General features: G+C 38.2%; 1 protein-coding gene across 1 annotated transcript in view; it reads right to left on the bottom strand.

The window, feature by feature from the left end:
* The window catches only part of RNF17 (ring finger protein 17), a 40,061-nt gene that overhangs the window by 5,204 nt on the left and 14,432 nt on the right, over positions 1 to 20,425 (bottom strand). The window contains exons 13-30 of the mRNA XM_054513999.1: positions 19,964 to 20,156; positions 19,345 to 19,510; positions 17,835 to 18,025; positions 17,127 to 17,265; positions 16,510 to 16,663; positions 15,699 to 15,814; positions 14,650 to 14,770; positions 13,797 to 13,914; positions 12,015 to 12,236; positions 10,909 to 11,059; positions 9,728 to 9,846; positions 9,022 to 9,112; positions 8,081 to 8,196; positions 7,458 to 7,765; positions 6,158 to 6,321; positions 5,264 to 5,383; positions 2,790 to 2,870; positions 2,044 to 2,169 (exon numbers count right to left, since the gene is read on the bottom strand). Of these exons, the coding sequence (XP_054369974.1) occupies positions 2,044 to 2,169; positions 2,790 to 2,870; positions 5,264 to 5,383; positions 6,158 to 6,321; positions 7,458 to 7,765; positions 8,081 to 8,196; positions 9,022 to 9,112; positions 9,728 to 9,846; positions 10,909 to 11,059; positions 12,015 to 12,236; positions 13,797 to 13,914; positions 14,650 to 14,770; positions 15,699 to 15,814; positions 16,510 to 16,663; positions 17,127 to 17,265; positions 17,835 to 18,025; positions 19,345 to 19,510; positions 19,964 to 20,156 (2,696 nt within the window). The remainder of the gene's footprint in view (positions 1 to 2,043; positions 2,170 to 2,789; positions 2,871 to 5,263; positions 5,384 to 6,157; positions 6,322 to 7,457; positions 7,766 to 8,080; positions 8,197 to 9,021; positions 9,113 to 9,727; positions 9,847 to 10,908; positions 11,060 to 12,014; positions 12,237 to 13,796; positions 13,915 to 14,649; positions 14,771 to 15,698; positions 15,815 to 16,509; positions 16,664 to 17,126; positions 17,266 to 17,834; positions 18,026 to 19,344; positions 19,511 to 19,963; positions 20,157 to 20,425) is intronic.

Consider the following 20,425-nt stretch of genomic DNA (forward strand, 5'->3'; position numbering starts at 1 on the left):
TTTTAGAAGGATATATGGCACACAGCTCAGCTAGAACATAGGTCATGAAAAGAGCTCATATTATCTCTTGTACTTAAAACATGACGTGTTACAAAATGTACAATTTCTCCAAAATACATTTTAAACATTTACTTGAGGAACACTTTTCATTAATGCCCCAAGAGAAAAGTAGAAGCAACATATGTAACTGGAAAATGAAACAATGAATTATGACCCTTTGTTTCCCTTGCAGGATCTGACAGAGGATGCAGTACAAAAAATCATTATGTTCCTCAAATTTAGCTAGGAAAAAAAATTTTTTCCATTCAAAGTACATACTCCAAAAGGTAAAGAAAGGATGTCTAACTAAATCACAGATACACAAACTGAATGGCAGATTTCTGCAAAACTATCAGGAGCAGTGTGAGTCAGGAGCCACCTGACTACACTTGGACACACACACCTGGAGTAAGAATCACTGCTGTAAAGCTCAGCCCACCTGGAGATTCTGATGCATTCTCCAACATCCTACTGCCCTACCAGGAATCTCAGGCTAATGCCTAAGCTAGGACTGTCATATGGTAACAAACACCAGCTCCTAAGCTCATCAGTGCAGTGCAAGGCAAACTCATCTCTAAGACAGACACTGCAGCAATGGTGCACTGAGCCCTGCATAAGCCACTGTTAGCAGCTGCAAGGCTCACAACACAGAATGAAGTCCTTATTAGCTTAACTCACCCCACATCACAGATTTGAAGCTGTGAAATGAAGTTACAAAGCAATAGAATAAAATAATAGATAATGGTTACACCCTATATAAAACGAATGCACTTCAGTTGTCTTGTGAGCATGGCTGCCGAGTCTCTACAGCTAAAACCAGAGCTGATTATGTTTGAATGTGTTCAGAGCTGTTTGCTTCCCACTTCTGCTGTTCCTGAGATTCAGCTCGAGTTCTGGATACCTTGCTTCTTTTCTGGTCTACAACTGAACACTTCTGATGTCTGTTTTCTTACAAATTGTTCTGAGTCACTTATTCCTGGAATGGATCTGCTTAATGCTATTATTCCTTGAGGAAAGCACTTCAGGCTTTCTGAATGCTTTTTGCCTGCAACCTTCTTACACAGCTTTATTTTTGTTTTCCAAATTTAATTTTTGTGTTAAAGGTACCAATCTCATTTCCAGATCCATATTTAATTTGCTGAAGCTGTGTGTCGTGCTGACTTTATGAAAATGCAACAAGGGATTGATTTACAATGAGGTTTTCCATGGTTACTCAGCTCTAATATACACTGAGGGATTTTTCTAACTGCATCATGAGCCCAGTGGTAGACAACTCGAGCTTAGCACCAGCAGTGACAGCAGCAGACTCTGTACTGGAAAATTATTTTCTGAAGCAAAGATGTTCATTGGAATGAAAAGTACATTGGCAGACTTAAACAGAATTAAGAGAAAAATGCAGTAACAAAGTCTTAGCAATTTAAATAAACCTGATCCTCAAATTTCAAGGAACAAAAAAATGAAAACAAATACAGAGAAATTATTTATGCACGGGTTTTTTGTGTTAAGAAAATGAAGTTAGGTGGAAACTTCAATCTTACCTGATGATCTTTAGGGGAGATGTCCCAGACTCTTGGAATAAAGAACCTAGGTAACTCCCCTATAAATCACTGGCTTTATGATGAAATACTCGATTTAATTTACTCCATCCTTGGATATATTTCTATGAATAACTAATCCCTTCAAGTGCTAAAAGTATTACCCTATTCATAGTGTTCTAGAGGAATGCTAGCTGGACTTTAAACAGAAGCACAAAAATCTCTTTTCATTACAGAATCCATGAACAAACTCTTGGCAATTTTTTATTCCACAGAGTCTTATCAGCACATTGTAGCTCGCCATGTTGTGCTGCAGACCTATGTGCTCAGTCCTACTGCTGCTTACAGCACAAAACCACATAGAAATATTAAAAAAAGTAACAAATCCTCCTAGGTCACAACAAGCAACTGAATAATCTTTCCAAAGGTAGAACAGCAAAAGGAGGACAAACACACACACAAGTCTCACCACCTTTTGTATGTCCTGGCAATCTTCAGCAACACAGTACCTCTGGTATGCCATGAAGGATGAAAGCGACATCCCCCCAAAATACAGGCTGATGGACAGCTTGCCCCATGGGTTATCTGGTAGCTCCTATTTACACAGGACAAAACAGGACTGTAACAGTAATATTGGCTAAAGTTTTAGAAACAGTGACCAAGAAATTCAAACCTCTCATGTTGATAAGCATAACACTCAAAGCCACAAGACCAAGATGCCTATTAACATCCGTTGTAACACAAATGGGAGTATCCCTCTTTCTGATATGGGAGCACCAATTGCTCATCCTAAACTATCCCATGTTTGCTCACTCAAACCCTTCCCCCTTCACAATTTATCATTAAGCTGCCTGAAATGACTTGTTTTCAGACAATGCAGATGATGTGCTTCCTTATAATTTTAATAAATTATGTTAGAATTTTATCACTTAGAATAGAATTTAGAACAATTTATGCTGCCAATAGGTAGGTTACTTGTCAAAATGACAATTCAACATGAGCAGGGTGAAAAACCAGCACTAACTCTAATGGACATATTTAAGGCCTGAAAACTATAATAAAGTCACAGGAGAACTAAGTTTAGTTGTAGTTTTTCTTTTGTCTAAGAAATGCATTTACTGCTATACTTCCTCATGTACAATTCTTAATGCTAGTTAAAAGGAAAAAGACAACAAAACTTCATTTCATTCCACATCTATGAATAAATTAGGCTACCTTAACATGAATTTCAACCTCTTCATTTTTGAGAAGTTCTTGAAGGTATTCTACTGCCTCCTGCTGCCAAAAATTTCCAATCTATTTGGAGAAAAGCAGAAACCAACACATTAAGATGCTAACAAGTAATATTCTTCCAATTCTTAGGGTAGTTGGAAATACACAACTACCATTAAAAAAGAAATCTGACTAGAAGACACATTAGTTTGATTTGTCTACAATCATTTAAATATTATCTACTATTTGATGCATTATAGTTCAAGTGACAATGCAACCCACAATTTTCAGATCCTGAAATGGCTTAGAAAGAGATGCTGCTTGCCAAATCTAACCAATACTATGTATGCAATAATGTATGTGTGCAAAATTGTCTGAAGCATAATCCAAATACTTACAGAATCTAAGATAACACTCAACAAAACTTAAATACTTTTATTCTCTCCTGTATCTGTTTGCTGTCCAACCTGTACGCTTACAAGCCTGTCTTTCACAGAATCATAGACTGGTTTGGGTTGGAAAGAAACTTAAGGATTGAATTTGAACCCTCTGCTGTGGGCAGGGGCACCTTCCACCAGACCAGGTTGCTCCAAGCCCCCTCCAACCTGGCCTTGAACACTTTAGGGATGGGGCATCAACAACATCCCTAGGCAGCCTGTTCCCATGTCTCACTATCCTTGTAGTGAAGACTTTCTTCCTAGTACCAAATCTAAACCTGCCCTCTGTCAATTTGAAGATATTCCCCCTGGTCCTATCACTCCATGAGCTTGTAAGAAGTCTCTCCCCAGTTCTCCTGTAGCCCCCTTTAGGTACTGGAAGGTGCTGAATATCTCCCTGGAGCCTCCTCTTCTCCAGGACAAACAGCCCCAACTCTCTCAGCCTGTCATAGGAGAGGTTCTCCAGCCCTCTGATCTCCATTGCCCTTCCCTGGACTTGGTCCCACTGGTGCTGCTCTTCAGGTGCTCTCCTGACCTGTGATCCCTCTCCAGGCTTGGCATGCCTACAGACCAAAGAGGCTCTTCTTCTCTGGGACACGGGCCCCACCTGAGCAGGCTCCTCAAAGTGAGTGCCATCATCCAAGCAGCCCAACCACTGGCTGTGCAACAGTCCTGTGGCAACAGTTATCATTTCATAACTCACCAGACTGGAGCGAATCGTTCAAAGCCCTTCCCTCTGCCAGACAGGACTGATGAAAAAACTACTGGGAGGCCACAGATCCTTACAAGCACTCTTGGGATCTGCAGATAACCCCTGCAGACACAGCCAGGAGCAGTCTGAGGGTTATCACTGGTGTCAACAGGAGCAGATAACTAACTCATGGCACTGGGAAACAGGGAGAGGACTGTATAGGGCCTGGCAGCCTCTCAGTGATGTCCCAGTACAAACAGGCAGGAGCACCATCCCTCTCTAGAGAATGTTGGGTCAGCACATGGGCTCCTCTGAACCTCTCTGAAGGGAGCACCTGCTCCTGTCTCCCATCTCCCCCTGCCTTTTGTCAGCTGCACTGGGGGTTACACAGGGAGCAGAGGGTGCTGCCCTCCTCAGCCCTGGCATCCCTCCTGATGTGAGGGCTCTGTCCTCACCGGCCTGCAGAGTGAGGAAGCAGTGCTACAGGAACACCTCACACTCTGGAGAAAATCTCTTCTTCTTGCAGGCCCTTGCCATTGCAAGCTTCCATTCTTCTGCATGATTGTCCCTTCTCTCTTCCACATGTGCTGCTGGGAGGGTTTCTGGCTGTTTGGCTGTGGGTTCACTGCAGACTGCACTTGGAATCAGCTATCCAACCCCTCCTCAGCCTCCCTGATGCTGCACAGCCCTCTCACCACCCGCTGCAGGAGCTTTCCTACCTGGGCATGCTACCTTTCCCTGGCAGGTCTGCTGCCTGTCCCTGCCCCACCACCCCTTACTTACTCTATCAGTTTAACCATTTCCAGCAATAAAAGTAAGCTGGTAACTTCAGTATTTCACTTTTACTAAGTTCACCATTCAGAGTAAGCAAGGTGTGATGGTATGTGAAGATGTTATTTACATACCAATTACTTACTGACAAAAACCCCTAAAACAATTCAGCTGTATCAGTTTGGATTGCTTCCTACACAGCCAAGATCAGAATGTTAGAAACACAGTTTTGCAGGACTTGACAATTTCAGATTGTCTGGCCATTCTGCATTAAGAAATCCAGGACTTACTTTTTGTTGGTGCTATTGCAAAGTGAATTTTCATTTCTGAGTATCCCCTGCCAAGCCTGCAGTGCCTGTCTCACGAAGGTCTAACCCCACTGACAGCTACCCTTCAAGCATGGTCCCCTCATAAAGCAAACCTGCTGGGCCCTGACAAGGACCTGCTGAAACAATCCTCATCATCTCTTCTCTGAATCCTTGCAGGCAAGAGAAGACACCAGCACTACTCTCAGCCTGACCAGGCAGGGTATTGATTTGAGTAACCACCCACCAACACACGGATGTGCCACTACTCACCGGCAGCGTCTTGTAGAGCTGGCACGGGATGCAAAATGGAGGAATGCCAGTGTAGAATGTGGTTGGATACAGGTGACACTGAGGAATGCTCTCTATGTAACCACGGTCTATGTACTGTACCTACAGGAAATGCAAAGATTTCCTGAAATAATTCCTGAAATACTTAAGTTTAGTAAGGGAATGCATTTGTTTACAGCATTACTTTTATGGAGGAAAAAGAATAATGGTTCAATGGTAAGTACCATTGGGAAAAAGCAAGAAAAGATTAAAAAAAGTGCTGTGGCAGATTAGAAATTCAGTTTATAAACTTCTCTTGCAAGAATTCCTACCTTTTGTGGAATAACCAGTTTAAAATATAAAGGAAAAAAAATTTGTGAACTAGGATAGATTTTTCAATCTGCATTCAAAAGTCATGAGCAGACTCAACAGCTCAGGTAAGATGAACTGCTAATGAGAAGGTTCTACACCTTTGCAGCAGAAAGAATTCAAAACAGACAGCCAATACTTTTTGGGTGAGGATTAGGGCAGGTGTGGGATTCTAAACCTAATTGTTTTCAAAGCATTCCACATATGGTAAGAACAGCAAAATAAAAATCCTAAAAGGGATTACTTACAGGAAATCAAGAACAGCTTTTTACTTAAGAAAATTAATCATTACTAGGGAAACAGGAAAAATTGTGACAACTGAAAGAGGTAAAAATGATTTTTAAAATAAATGTAAAAATGAGGACAGTAATCCACACTTTTAAGCAGAATGAACAACTGCACAGGTCAGCTGAATGAAAAAATGTTAAATCCATTATTTATTTTACAGGAATGGATTACATACCTTTTTTGAACACACATATGCAGATACATACACCCGCTCCCCTTACCCCATCCAATCAAACTTACCTGCAGAGTACTACCGCTGACTTCTACAATTTTAGCTCGATACCACACAGTATCTGATCCTCTTACAACACAGGCTTCTCCCTTCTTCCAGCAGTACGGTATCAGGAGACCAAGGCCTTTGAAGGTATTTTGTATTTCAGCCATCAATTTGTTTAGTGCAGTTTCTTGGGAGAGGAGGTGAAATAATAAAAAAAATTAAGAATAGTCTCTAACATTCGTGCAAAATATTTCCATCACTAAACCCCATCAGATGCAGATGACATGTATAAACAAACACATGTGCAACTTTAAAATATACTTCCCAACAGTGATACAGTATGTATGTTCAATATCTAGTATATGCAGAAGAGTTACTAACAGTAAACTGCATTTCCAATTCTGAAGCCATTAGAAATTCTGAATTCTAATCTCAGAAGAACTTGTAGAAGAGTTATAAATTTTGGAAGTGACACCTAGGCACCACTGTATCAGAGCAAAACAAAGCATGAACAAGACAACAACTCTCAAAACACTGTTTTAGTGGTAGGACACCATGAAACATCACAGAAGAGGTGTCCAGAAGAACCTCTCCTGTTATGGTACAGCCTACAGCAAGAACTGCAGGAAGAACACAGTCCTGTGCAAGTGGGGTTACTGTACTTTGAATTTCAAAGTTTTAGGAATAAAAATAGTCACATAATGTAGTAGTTAAATGCATTCGTGGAGCAAAAAAGATAGAATTAATGTTCTCATACATAAATATATCTCTAAAGCACAATATACTAACATGGAACTGAGGAGTGACACTGCATCAGTCAGAAGAAAATGAAACTCTTTCAAGCAACACAAACAGGAAACATTGTGAGATATAGAATGCATCACAATGCAAATAAAGAGCCTGAAGAAACTACTGAGCTTAAACTGCTGGAAAAAAAATACAACAGTATCTGAGAACCAAGCTAACGTCCAAGAATCTTTATGACTGCATCTGCATCACTTTGAAGAAGATTACTACATTTACTTGATCAGTCAACATTACAAAATAAAGCACTTGCTGCTTTACCCATTACAGCCTAGAGAAGAAAGGCAAGTAACCTGCCTATCCAAGTACTTCGGGTTTTTGGATTTCTTGGGAGGGTGGGAGGACAGGAAAGCTGATTTAAGGAGAGAGAGAATCCCTGCCCCTCACACCAAAGGACATCACCTCTCAAGAGGAATATTCCAAACCAGTGAAACATGTACCAAAGAGGTGTTCTAGTATACATTCTGATACCCAAGAGCACTTAGATTCATAAATGTATTTTCTTCTATGTAAACTCACCAAATGATTTTGGTATTATATAAATAGTTCCATCACCTCCAATACAACTCACTACAGCCTGGAAAACTTTTGCTTCAGGAACAATGGGAGATTTATATACTTCATCCATTTCTGGATGAGGCAGTGGCTTGGGTATTTTGAGTGACTTTTGCTCACTCTCTGAAATAGTGGTGTTTTCCTCTGGAACAGTCCTGTTTCTTTCATATGCAATTTTGGAATTACAACCATCCAGCTGTGTGTTCTCCTGCTCAAAATGTCCTTCAAGATGTTCCTTGGAGACTAAACAAGCCCCATTGGCTTTACCAGTTCTAGAAGATTCAATCAAATATCAATGTATTAACTGACAGAGAACTTCAAAAGTGCAAAACTACAAAATAATACAAGTAACACAGAGAAGTGGCAAAGGTATCTCAAAGTACTGTCATCTAAAAACTTAGAGAACTGCAACGTGCCATGGATACTTAAATAACATTATACTCATTATAAAACATTATAAGTAAGTCCACTGAAGATGGAGTTCTGTTGCTAGAACTGTAGAACACAATCCAAATTTTTTTATTTTATTAGTTTTGCCAAATATGAACATCAGAGTATGAGAGAATATAACAGAAAAGTATCCAAACCTTCTGTTTCTAAGAGCCAAACCCTGTTCAATAAGGTATTCAGAAGTATCAGTCATTTTTCCTGTTTCATCTTTGCAAAGAATTTTCACGGGCAATGCACAACCCACAACATTTTCCTGGAAAAAACGGGAGAGTCGGACAACATACTACAAATATGCATTTCCTCCAAACTACAGGCATATTGTTCATTTTATTGGTACTGACTGTCAATCAGACATCCTTGAACAACTGGTACCCACATGAGAAAACACAAATTTATTTAATCCATATGAATCATTTTACCAACTGTTCTATGCTACACACAGCATTAAAAAAGAGTTGTAGAGTAAATCTTGCTTTCCCCCTCAGCTTTTTTAATAAAATCTAGTGCCAAACACTTGTTTTCCAGCAGGAGATTTAAATCCATGCATAAATAACTCCACTCATCACTGCTTTTATTGCCACACACACTGTAAAATATCACTGGCAGCTGACAACTGACACTGAACAAATCAAATCCTTTCAATAATCATTTTTTTTTAAACCGTGGAAGAGATAAATTACTAATGATATTCATACAGCACTGGATTAATTCTTCCAGTCTCTGAGGCTTGAAAACTAATAAAGTAGCTTCTGAAATAATTCTCATAAAAAACCTGAGCTGCTTGCTTATCTGTCCATAAAGGCTGTCAGCACCCAGTGATCCCAAAGATACATCTACTGTTCCCCAGTAACAACTATATAAAAGATGAAGTTCTCTCCACACTGGGTAGCCAACTGCTCTACTGCTACAGTGAATAACAAAAGTAAAGCAGAAAGAAGAAAGCACCTTTTGCCCTAGAGCAAACAGCTATACAAGTTCTACTAATGACTTTTTGAAAGGTAAAATATTCAGAAAAAAATCCAAATTAAGAGACAGTCTGACAGGAATTTTGTAAATACCACTGGTTTTGATTACAAACCTGTATGACTATCTTCACTTGTGCTCCAGTTAGGTAATAGGACAAGCATTCACACACTGTCGCTGTCCACTGTGTGCTTCCACCTGTGGGTCTAACATAGAGCAAATGATAACCTCTAGGTACAAAAGAAGTTGGCATCTCCTGAGTATAACCACCAACTCTTCCCTCTACCAAAAACTTGGCTTTTTTTCTAAACTGCCTAAACTGTTACAGAAAAAAAAAAGAATCTCTACTACAGTCAAGTGTAACAAAATCATTACTAATTTCTGGATCTCTACAACCAGAAAAATTAAAAAATACAAACTCAGAATTTCAAAATGAGGAGGATCATGAGTTCTGGAAGTTATGACACCTGTCAAAACAGTCTAGAAAAGAGACCTTCTGTACAGCTTCATGAGATCCAATTCATCTCAAATTCTGAGCCAAGGAAAGAAAGTCTTCAGTGAAATAAATCTGTTCACTATTTTGTAACTCAACCTATAAATATTATTTATTTCTACAGAACAGTTTCTGCTTTACTACAATACAGTAGAACCCTTAGAAAAAAACCCTCCAAACCTTAATTAAATAAATCACAGCCAGCACCCCATTTCTTTATTTCTTTATTCAAAAAGCAAACCACATCCAAATCTTACATAATCAGTGCTAACAAAGGTACATCATTGCTAGTTTCTATCGCTGCCACTCAGTGTAAGGGAAAGGCTACCTTATTTCTGTCAGTGAACATTCCATTGCTAACATCCTGATGGTCTTCATGTTTTCCTCAAGTTTTCTTAGACAGCTGACCTCCACCGTTTTTTCAGATCCAGAATCATAAAGTAGTACCTGTTACAGGCAAGAAACCACAAAACAGAAAAAAAACCCCTCTCATGCTGTTATCTGTAAGAAATGGCAATTCGAAGCATCCCTGAGGAGGTTAAAAGAAGTTCAAACATAACTGGGATTTAATAAATGCCTTTTGCACTGAAATACTTCACCACAACTCAAGAAACTACCACAGCACAGCAAAGGGACAAACCATACAAATCTGCTCAAAGGAGGTTAAACAACTTTACTGACTTTTTGGTAAACCAAGAAACACTGAAATAGCTCTCCTCCCCCCCTTGCTTTTTATTCTGATGGGGTTAAATAGCTGTTTGAAGGCTCCTGGGCTCAGAAAGCAGATGATGCAAACTGAAGTACACAAAGTCCCATCTCTGCTTCTACTAAAAAGACCCCTGGGCACAACCTGATGATGGATGAAAAGAAAGTAATAGCACTTCAGTGCTGATTACCTGTATGATCAAAAAGCCATTCTTCCTTTAGAGAAACCTAAGTATTCAATCACAAAATGTTTTTTCTGGTGCTCATTATTTTCAAACTGATACAACAGAACACATTTCAAGCAGTGCTGTGTGAGGTTACTGTGGAAAGTGTTACAGCTACATGACACAGTGCATCAGGATCAGTTTAGGGTTCATGCAACTGCCTGACTACATGTGATCCTGTGGTGTTGCATTTGGTTCAACTGGCTCCCTCTTTTAACAAGGATCATTAAGTTTGAATTAGTGTAACCCTCAGTTTCACACACCTGCTGGAATCTAAAATGAATTGTTAGACTATAGCTTGGGAATCTCTGCCGTGTTCCAAACAGCAGTGTAAATAAAGAGTCAACCTCATGAGCCTTCCTCAACGACCAGATTCCCTGCTAAAGGCACCTGAGCTTGGACGAGTCCATCAACTGATTTGCAGCTATGTACAGCATTACTTAAACTCTCAACAAAAGCAAAAGACTGTGAGAAAATATGAACACAGAAAAAAGAAACAAAGATTTGACCTTATTTTAATCAGTGAATGCTTTCAAGTTTAGAAATAAAAGTAGGAACCCTGTTAAGATAAGAGCTTTACCTCTGCACTTGTTTCAGAGACAATCCTGCTTATCTGACCTCTCTGCCACTGTCCCACATCGTGTACATAAACAGCACAGTGCATTTCCCTCTCCCACTTCACAGACTGTGGCTGGGATTCTCTGTAGATGGAAGCCATCTCCTCCTGTAATCTGACATTCAAAAAAACGCTTTTCTACTGATAAAATGTAATGCAGTAAATAAAAGGCTTACTCAGTCATTGTTTAACTAGCATATAGTGAAGCTGTATGGTTTTAACAGATGTACAGTGCTGCAGCTTTCCTTTCTGACATGTCAGAAATACATGAAATGGGAGTTACAAAACACATGCACACTGATTAAAAGTCTGTAAACCTATCATGTTAACTTAGACACTGGAATTAATCTGAGCAATCCTGCGTGCTTTGTATGGCACTATTTGAAAACTACACCGTGTTCTCTTGACAACAGTTTGAGAGTGTGGTCCTCAATGTCATGACTACATAAATGGAACTCTAGGCAGTCACAGCCAAGAAGATTAAAAGATAAATGAATGCATAAGCAACTTGCACTAAACCTTGACACACTCTTCTAACTATTTCCAAAGAGTAGGCATGACTACCTAAATGTTACCTAAATATCTACCAAAGGCAGCTGATATACACTGTGTCTAGAAATTGTGTTCAAACTTCCTAACAGGGTACTGGAAACACTTTGAAAAAAAACCCTGCTACTACCACTAAGAGTAAATTCTAAGACTTGGGACACAGGTTTTATTTAACTAGATTTCTAATGAGGGAATGGGAAGGAGAGAAGAAAGAGCAGGAAGATTTAATCTTTTTGGACACTGTTGCATTCATCAGGCTCCAGTATGTACTACGATAAAACTGATTTGAAATACGAGTGAGATCATATACTTAATTTGGAATCAGAACTATTTAATAAGCCACAATATAGTGCCAACCTCTCTTCTGCTCCTATACTTTCCTCAACAAAGGCAAGTAAGTCAGCAGCCTTCAAGAAGTACACAGTATCAAAGCAACTCTCATCAGAGTTTGTTCTAACTATACTTCACCATTTTGTCATAAGGACACTTTAATTAAAGAGAAGTTCTTTGAATTTCAGTACCTTTTCAGTATACCTTCTGATGCCAGCAATTGTACAAAAATTTTACTAGGAGACACAACATGACTAATCCTTCCATGTAACTCCTTGTTGCAAAGTGCTCTGAAATCTCCTTCATCAACAGATTCCATGTCTGTAGGAATAAAAGCTTCTGAGGCTTTAGAAATTTCTTCTAGAGGATCATCCCATATTTCATTAGGCTTTACTTCAGTTCTTTCAGTGTACCTGTAAAGAGGACAAAATAGTTAGAATAGAAAGTTTAAACCGATTTTATATGAAGTGAAAAAGGCTCAATACCAAAATAACAGGGAATTATTCAACATGAAAAAAGTGAGCTGTAGCTTAGACAAAAGCATTCATAAGTGCTACTTCTAAACATGAACGATAGTAACATTTTTATTCTCCTCCAGAAGGTATCCTTGCACATTCAGGGAAGAGAAGAGGTAGCACAGGGAACACCAAGATCATAAGAACAGAACATCTGGAGTGGGCCTCTTGCCCCACAATATAAGGGACAAAGGCCTGTGGGGGGTCCATGCTAAAGGACAGGAAGAAAAGGAGGAAGGGGCAACATGGATAAATTGCTGTGTCCTGACCCCAACTGCCTGCACTACTCACTGCCTCCCTGAATGCTGAGTGGAACTCAAGGGCAGGGGAGGAATGAGAGCTACTTGGAATAAACTTGACCCTGGGAAAGGGGGAGGGTAGGTGCTATAAATCTTTGTCTTCTGTGTACCAATGCCTGAATTAGTAATTCAGTGTTTATGCTAATTAGTAATAACTAAGTAAAATCAAGTGTGTTTTCCTGCAACAGTACTTGGCAAGTGATTTCTTTGCCTTTATTTTCACCCATGAGTTTTTAAATTTCTTTTTTTCTCCCCAGTCCAACTAAAGAAGGGAGAGTGAGCAAGGGATCATAAAATCCACCTTATTCAAGGGATCAGTGTGTTACACAACAACTTATACTAAAGGAATATATCCCATTGACTGAAGGCTGGAAGCAGGCATCTAAGTACAGATGGGACACCACAAAATACCTTTGTGACAGAGAAAAAACAACTCAGCTGTTCAGGCTGCATAACTTACAAAAATCTTACTAAAAATTGTGACTATGACAGTATTAGAGTGTTACTAAGATTTAGTAACATTTCTGAGCTAGGAGAGAAAATCCACTTACATGCTTCCTCCTAAAAAAGGCAAATTCAGGAATTTCCTTTTGGAATGAAAACTTCCCATTTAATGATGTATTTCCATCAGTATTCAAAAATGATTAATTGAAGAGTAAGTACAGATTTTCATGAATTATATAGCTCATGGATTATCTATTATACTTCCCAACTCTGCTGTCTTCCCAACCCTTCTGTTGCTGCCATAGCTGGTTACCCAAGTGTTTTCTAGTAACAGACCTCCCAAAGGGATGACTCACCATATGTGCAGGTTTAAGACACAAATTCTTTTTCTTATTACATGGGAATGGGAACCTTAACAGTGAACACTTTGGGAAGATCTGGCACTCAGGGGCACTACAAGTACAAGGCAAACATTTGGTTTCAAATTTTTTCACAGGTACAACTTCAATACATTAGTTAAGATTTAGTTTGAGAATTAAACTAGTGAATTGCAGTTACACTCTAAATTACACCAGCTGATGGATGAGATCTTAAAATCAATTTATCACAGATGTGGTAAATTCCAGCCACTGGAGGTGACACACCAACACCAGCAGTTTCAATACACAAATTCTGTATTTCCGAAAACTTTGAAAGAAATGCACAATGTATTTACCCAGGTATGTAGGATGCTAAGTCTTCCTCAACTAGCTGGCAGTTAATACTGAATTTTTTCCCATTATCAGCAGAGGCATTGAAGAGCTCAATAGATAAGATGTTATTATCTAAAATTTCTGTGAATGAATAATATCAACATAATTAGTGCCAATCAATGACAGTATGAAGATTCTGGTTTTAGAGCAATGACAATAATGGCAAAAGACAGAATTCTCCAAAATTACGTCTGATGTACAAAATAACTGATTCTGAACATTAACAATATGCAGATGCTTAGCTTTGCACATATCCATAAAATTAACCTAAAATACACCAATAATCACAAAATGCTTTTGTAGAAAAACTCCAACTGCTACGCTTAGTTCCATTTATCAAATGGCCTCCAAATCATCATTCCACAAGGGCTGAGAAGTAAGTAGCTACATATGAACAATATATGGTATTGAGAAAAATCCTACTAAGGCATATATGTGTTATCTGAAATTATTTTTCTTTTTTGGCAATATTTTAGAGCAGCAGCAATCACAGTCACAGACACCAATAAAGTCAGGAAATGTCATGGACAGCTAGTACTTTGGGAAACAAGCCCACCTGAATAATCAGAATACTTATGTAACACTGGTGTGGTCTGTAAGATAAGACATGAACAGAACTTTTGTTGCAAGTTTTATCTGTTATGCCTCCTCCAATCAGAGGAGAGAATTTAGATAGCCTGGAGTGAGACTATCTCTAGCAGGTATGAACACAAGCATTTAAAATAAATACTATTTTAAATTTCAAAGTGATTGTTTCTACATTTGAGACAACCTAACAATACAGAAATAGAAATTAATACACTCCTGATAACTTACCAATAACTGAACACAACATAAGCTTATCTTCAGTCATTTCTTCAAATCTTGCCTTGGCTTCTCTGTTCCACTCATCTGCCCCTTTGAATGGCTCAATGCAAGCCAGCCTACACCTGATTGCCTGAAGAAAAACCCAAGATTGTGCAACCAACATCACATACAGATCAGTATCATCTCATTATGACTGAATCACAGGCTTTCTTTGCACTCATGCACAACAGCACAACCTTGGCTTCTGGTTCCACATTACCACAATCTGATTTAGTTCAAAATGATCCCTCCCTTCCCAGTAGCTGAGCATGAACCTCACATTCAGAGACCTTCTTGCTGAAATACAAAGAGCCTAAATCTCTTTTTCTCCCTTTATGGTAAGGCATAGAACTAGTACAGAGATCAGTAAAGATTATTGCACAGATGTGATAAAAAAAGTGCCTTCAAGGAGTTAAGAAAAACCCCTACCAACAGATGAGTCGCAAAGTTCAGCATAATTGTGATTGGTAACCAAAACTATCAAATGAATAGCAAAGAAAAAAATAATTTCCATTTATGGACTTTTTTTATTTGGCAGAAATACTTTGCCATTTTCTTTCCCAGTCAGTTTTCCTCCTTGTCAAAAGGGGGACACTCCATCCATTCCTCAAGTTAGAAAAACACCAAATTTTAAATGCAAACAAAAATACATATAAAACCCCCCTCTTATTACGAGATTATAATTTAAAAAGGAAAGAACACAAAATTTCATTTGACTTATTATGGAAATAAATTTAGGTGAATTAAATAAGCATGTATATACACATTGTATATATACCTCTCCTGCAGTATGTAAATTGCAGGGCAACATTAGATTTAATTAACACCTGAAAGATACAAAAAAAATTGATTTTTCAATATGCACCCAAACATAAGTGAGACACTTCATAATGGTGGGCAAAAACGAAGTTCCTTAACATTTTATTTATTTAATGTATTTCAGAAGGTGCACAATTCTCCCTTTCCCCTCTCATTCACTGAGATGCTGTTAATTTTGAGTGTTTAATCCAGGCATTTACCTTTTCTGGAAAGCTCAGGAGTTCCTGTTTCACTCTGCGTATGTCTTCATGAGTTAGGTTTGCAATGTTGCCGTAGTCAACATATTTTACCAGAACTTCCCGACAACTTGGCAGCCCTCCAAGGAAAACAACCCAAGATATTTTAACAAAAAATTAGTATCTGATACAGGTTAAAGCACCAGAATTTCAGAGCAGACCCCACATTCATGCTGTATGACCACCTAGTATAATTTTTTTTTAAATTTTATACCCCCACCAAAATGAGTATTCTTTAGGAGCCAGCTCTTTCAGGTCCTTGAAACGCCAGCCCTGGCATCTGGGCCCTTTTTGTGAGACAGTGGCACACTGAAGACATGCCAAGTAAACACATAAGCAGACATGCTACACTGCCCACCTACAGGCAACACAGACTCAGCACAAGCACAGCCCCCCACTCCCTTTGGAATGACTATGGAGGACTATGAACCAACACCAGATACACTCACAGGCTGGCTGGAATAGCCAAAGCTGGGGTTCACACTGTAACAGCAAGAGAAATGCTACTTGAAATAATTATGTAATAGAATTTCAATAGTCTCTAGAGAATGGAATATGTTGCATCTCTGTTAGAAAGCACAGGTGTATAAATCAGTCTGTTAATAGCAAAAGAATATGAATTAGTACTACTGACTCTATGAAGCTACCTGGTAGCACCATAATTCCCTGTAAAATACCGGCTGGATGTTACTGCTCATATCCAGCATGTGACTCTGACCTACTAGCACATCTGATTTTGCAACCTAGCATTAGAGTAAAAGAATCAATACTTCACCTATAATCTGTGCTCTGTACCAATTCCCATCCTCCTGCTTTGCAATGCATGCTTGGCCTTCAACTGGGCAAAAAATTTCAAAGTTTTTACCATTCTCTTGTTTATATATCTCCTGAATTTTCTCTGGAAGAGCTAAAGATTCCACACTCTCTCTCTGAAATAAAAACAACAAACCACACATACACAGCAGATGTTCTTTTTAATGGCATTTTACTCTTTTAAGGAATAATTCTTTTAATAGTACTGTACTTTCCAGTCTTCCCTCCAAAATTAAAGTGGTCATGAATACATAAAGTGAATTAAAGAGCCTGACAATTATTGAATAGTGCCCTATTCAATCAATTCTAACCAGTAAAATACTGCACACCCACAAAAGAATGAATCATGTTACAGAACTGACAAAACCTTTCCGGATTTTAAGAGTTCCTGAAGTTTAACTAGGCTGAATCAATGACTGCTGGAATTAATCTCACCTACTAATTCTAGGAATCCAACCACTGGTAACAAGTGACAGAACTTAATAGAAGTTGTAGCTTATTTAGTGTGGGCTACAAATAGGTCAACATTAAAATGTTTACTCATAGCTTAATCTGAACAGGTTTTATTTCTAAACTTACCAAGCGAAGATAGAAATCACTTGGACTATTAATGTGACAAACCACAACAAAGACCTCTTCTCCTTCCTGTGGAATATTTGGTGGACTGTACTGCAAGACAGTGCAGTTTTCCAACTGGCTGGGAAGCTGTAATTTAAACCTAAGATAAACAAAGAGAAATTTTGAATAAAGTCAGTCAAAATGAACTGCAAACAAACCCTTTTATATTCAAATGTCAAATTTCCCATTAAAATACACAAAATTATCTTATAAAAATTACCTGATTGATACTTAAATGTATAGCTTAAACTTTCCCTCTTGCAGGTGGTGCAGCCAATTATCTGTAGTGCTTCTCCCACTGCCTACCAGCCAATCAAACAGATCCCAGGCTCATTTCTGTGTGGTTTTCTGTCTGTGATGGACATCAAGGGCTTTTCATTTAGAGAGCCTCCCCGTTACTTAAAATTTGTACAGAATATATATTTTGCCATTTTCTAAAATAAAGTTCCCTATCTAAATGAAGCCTGACTAGTGCAAATGAGTATAGCATGGTGCTCATTGGTGAAGGTGAAAAAAGGAAATCAGCAGACACTGCTGAAGGTTAATACATCACACATTAATATATGGAACACTGCAAAAGCAACCAGCTTAGTAAACTTCACTTGGTAAGCATTATTCTGTTATCTCTTATGGCATGAGGAGCAGGATGGAAGGAAAGAAGACACATACCTTGCCAAATCTAAGAAAACCAATGCATCCTTGAGAGACAGTGGTGTATTACTGCTTACTTCATTAAATGGAGGTTTTCTCAGATCCACAATGAGAACACCATCCTCTTCTCTAAACACCATCATTGAAACAACTTTATTATTTACCATTTCTAAAAATTTTGTCTTTGCCTCCTCTTCCCAACCTTCATCCTGTATTAGAAACAAAAAGTTACTGGGGTTGTCAGAGAATGTTAAAACAAAAAATACAAACAAAATAATTAAAAGATAGATAAAGTAAATGCAAAGAAGAAAGCACAGATGCATCTGAACAGATTAAATACTGAACATGGTCAGACTTGTCTAGTCCATAGCCAGGACAGCACTGAATGGAATTCATTATGGATTAGTATATGTGTATTAAACTGTATAAAACTGAGTCAGGCCAAAGGACTGCAGTTTCTACCATGTTTCTTCTGAAGACCCCCTCAGATTGTTTTGATACATCAACCAGAATCATCTGACCTTACTTTCATTTCATGACTTTCCCATGAATTGAGAGAACAGAAATGTCAGTTTGTCTTCTTGCGTCTTCACACAAATGCACAACCTGATTTGATCAATTTACACATTGCTGCTCTCCACAGCATCCTGTGTAACGTTTTACCTACCTTGGAAAAGCCTGTCTTAATTGTTCTCTGGGATCAAGTTAATGCATTTCTCATTTGATACTGCAAATCTGTGCCTCTTATGCACAGAAAAAATTGAAAGTACATATAAGGAAGGTGTTTTATCTACACTTGAGAAAATTGTTCCAGAACTTTCCTATTTAAAGTTACTTCAGTCAACATCAGACTGGTAAAAACTCCTCAAAACTGATCAACAGTTAATACTGTCAGAAATGCACAGGTGTACTGGACTTAGCTCACTTCCACGTGAATGTAGCAAGAATAAAGCAAGCCCAATAAAAAGTGAATACTGAAGGAAATAATACTGTTATATATATATTCCTTTTTTGGTAATAGAATAAAGGTTGGCAGTACTTTATTTGTGATTATACTGAAAGAGAATAAATAACACTTTACAATAGTGGCAAAATTTTTTAAGTAACAAGTACAATCCCTGAAGGGATTACCTTAAATTTTTTTTAAGAAGCCATTTATTCTTTGTTTGGATGACTTTTGAAAGTTACTGCTTGCATAGTTACCAGACAGACACAAAAGAAGAGGATCAATTTTGCAATTACTTTTTAAACTTCACAAAAGAACATGTCTAAAGTATGAACAGTGAGATTTAAGCCTGAAATATACAACTGTAGTCTCACAGGCTTTTTAAGACTTTCATTTCTTTTCCAATGAGAGCAATGCAACACATCTTTTTACAAGAGAATTTAACTTAAAAAAATAAACCCTGTACTCTTGAGTTTCCTTCTGTTTATATTGGAATAAAATAATTTTAAATTCCATATTTACATTCTTTAACAGAAATCTTATTAAGAAGGTCCTGAAATACTTCAAGCAGTTTGTACTTACTTCATTTTTGGGAACAACATCCTTCAGTGAACACCGTACTGCTAAAGGAGGAATGGCTGCAAGCTCTGCCTCAATGTGCTGGTCAGGCTTCCTCACAAACAGACAAATGTCATGGGTTTCAATAATTTGCAGAGTAGCAGGATCAGGCCTTTCAGTGGGATCACATCTAATGTCAATGGGAATAAATGCAGCACTAGCTTTAAAGCAAAATACTGCAAATCCAATGCCTAAAAGCCCCCAAACCAAACCCCAAACTTTTATTGTAAATTATTATTGCAGTAATTGGCGTAATGTCATGTCCATAAAACAGAATTTTAAAGTCTCAGTGAAATGCATTTTTTTAAAACATTTAGTACTTACATGCTCATGAGTTTGCTTTTGCAATTCATGTCTCAGTTAAATATTTTAATGAATGCAGGCTTGTACACTTGTGCACTTAAATACAGTGCCACTTTTTTTTTTTGAAGGGAATATGTATGCAGAGAATACCAGAGCCATTTGGGTATCTGGTTTTCCACCTGTGTGAAGTTGAGGAAGGACTTGTTTCTCAGAAGAGACCTTGAATAACAACAGTAAAGACAGCAACTGCAGACAAAACCCCTTCTTTCCATAAACATACCCTGAGAAAATCAGAACTACAGAGCTTCCAAAATCAATCAGGAATACTTTCAGCAATGCAATATCACACACTTTGTGTCTTATTGGACCACAAAGCTTCTTCCTCTGATTTTTACTTTCTACAGGAATTAGTTCAGTGATAGTTCCACGGCACCACATTCCAGTTTCCTTACTCTTAATGAAAGTTCTAGCACCTATATGGAAGCAAATACAAAAGGACTAAATTCAGTATTTTAGAGTATTTCACACCAAAACTATTGTTACAGTTCTGCATAACGCTCCCCTATTCCCATCCTCCACACAGGTAATAAAAAGGCTACTGCTACAATGAAGACACAAAGACCGTAAATCTTGTCTCTGTAGCCACCAGAAGTTCCCCTCACATTCATTTACACAGTGTCTTTAAGGCTAACAGGTGCTTGGCTTGTATCAAAAAGTAATTTCTGGTAAACTTTCTATAGTT

This window comes from Molothrus ater, chromosome 2 (assembly GCF_012460135.2).
Source record: "Molothrus ater isolate BHLD 08-10-18 breed brown headed cowbird chromosome 2, BPBGC_Mater_1.1, whole genome shotgun sequence".
Taxonomy (NCBI): Eukaryota; Metazoa; Chordata; class Aves; order Passeriformes; family Icteridae; genus Molothrus; species Molothrus ater.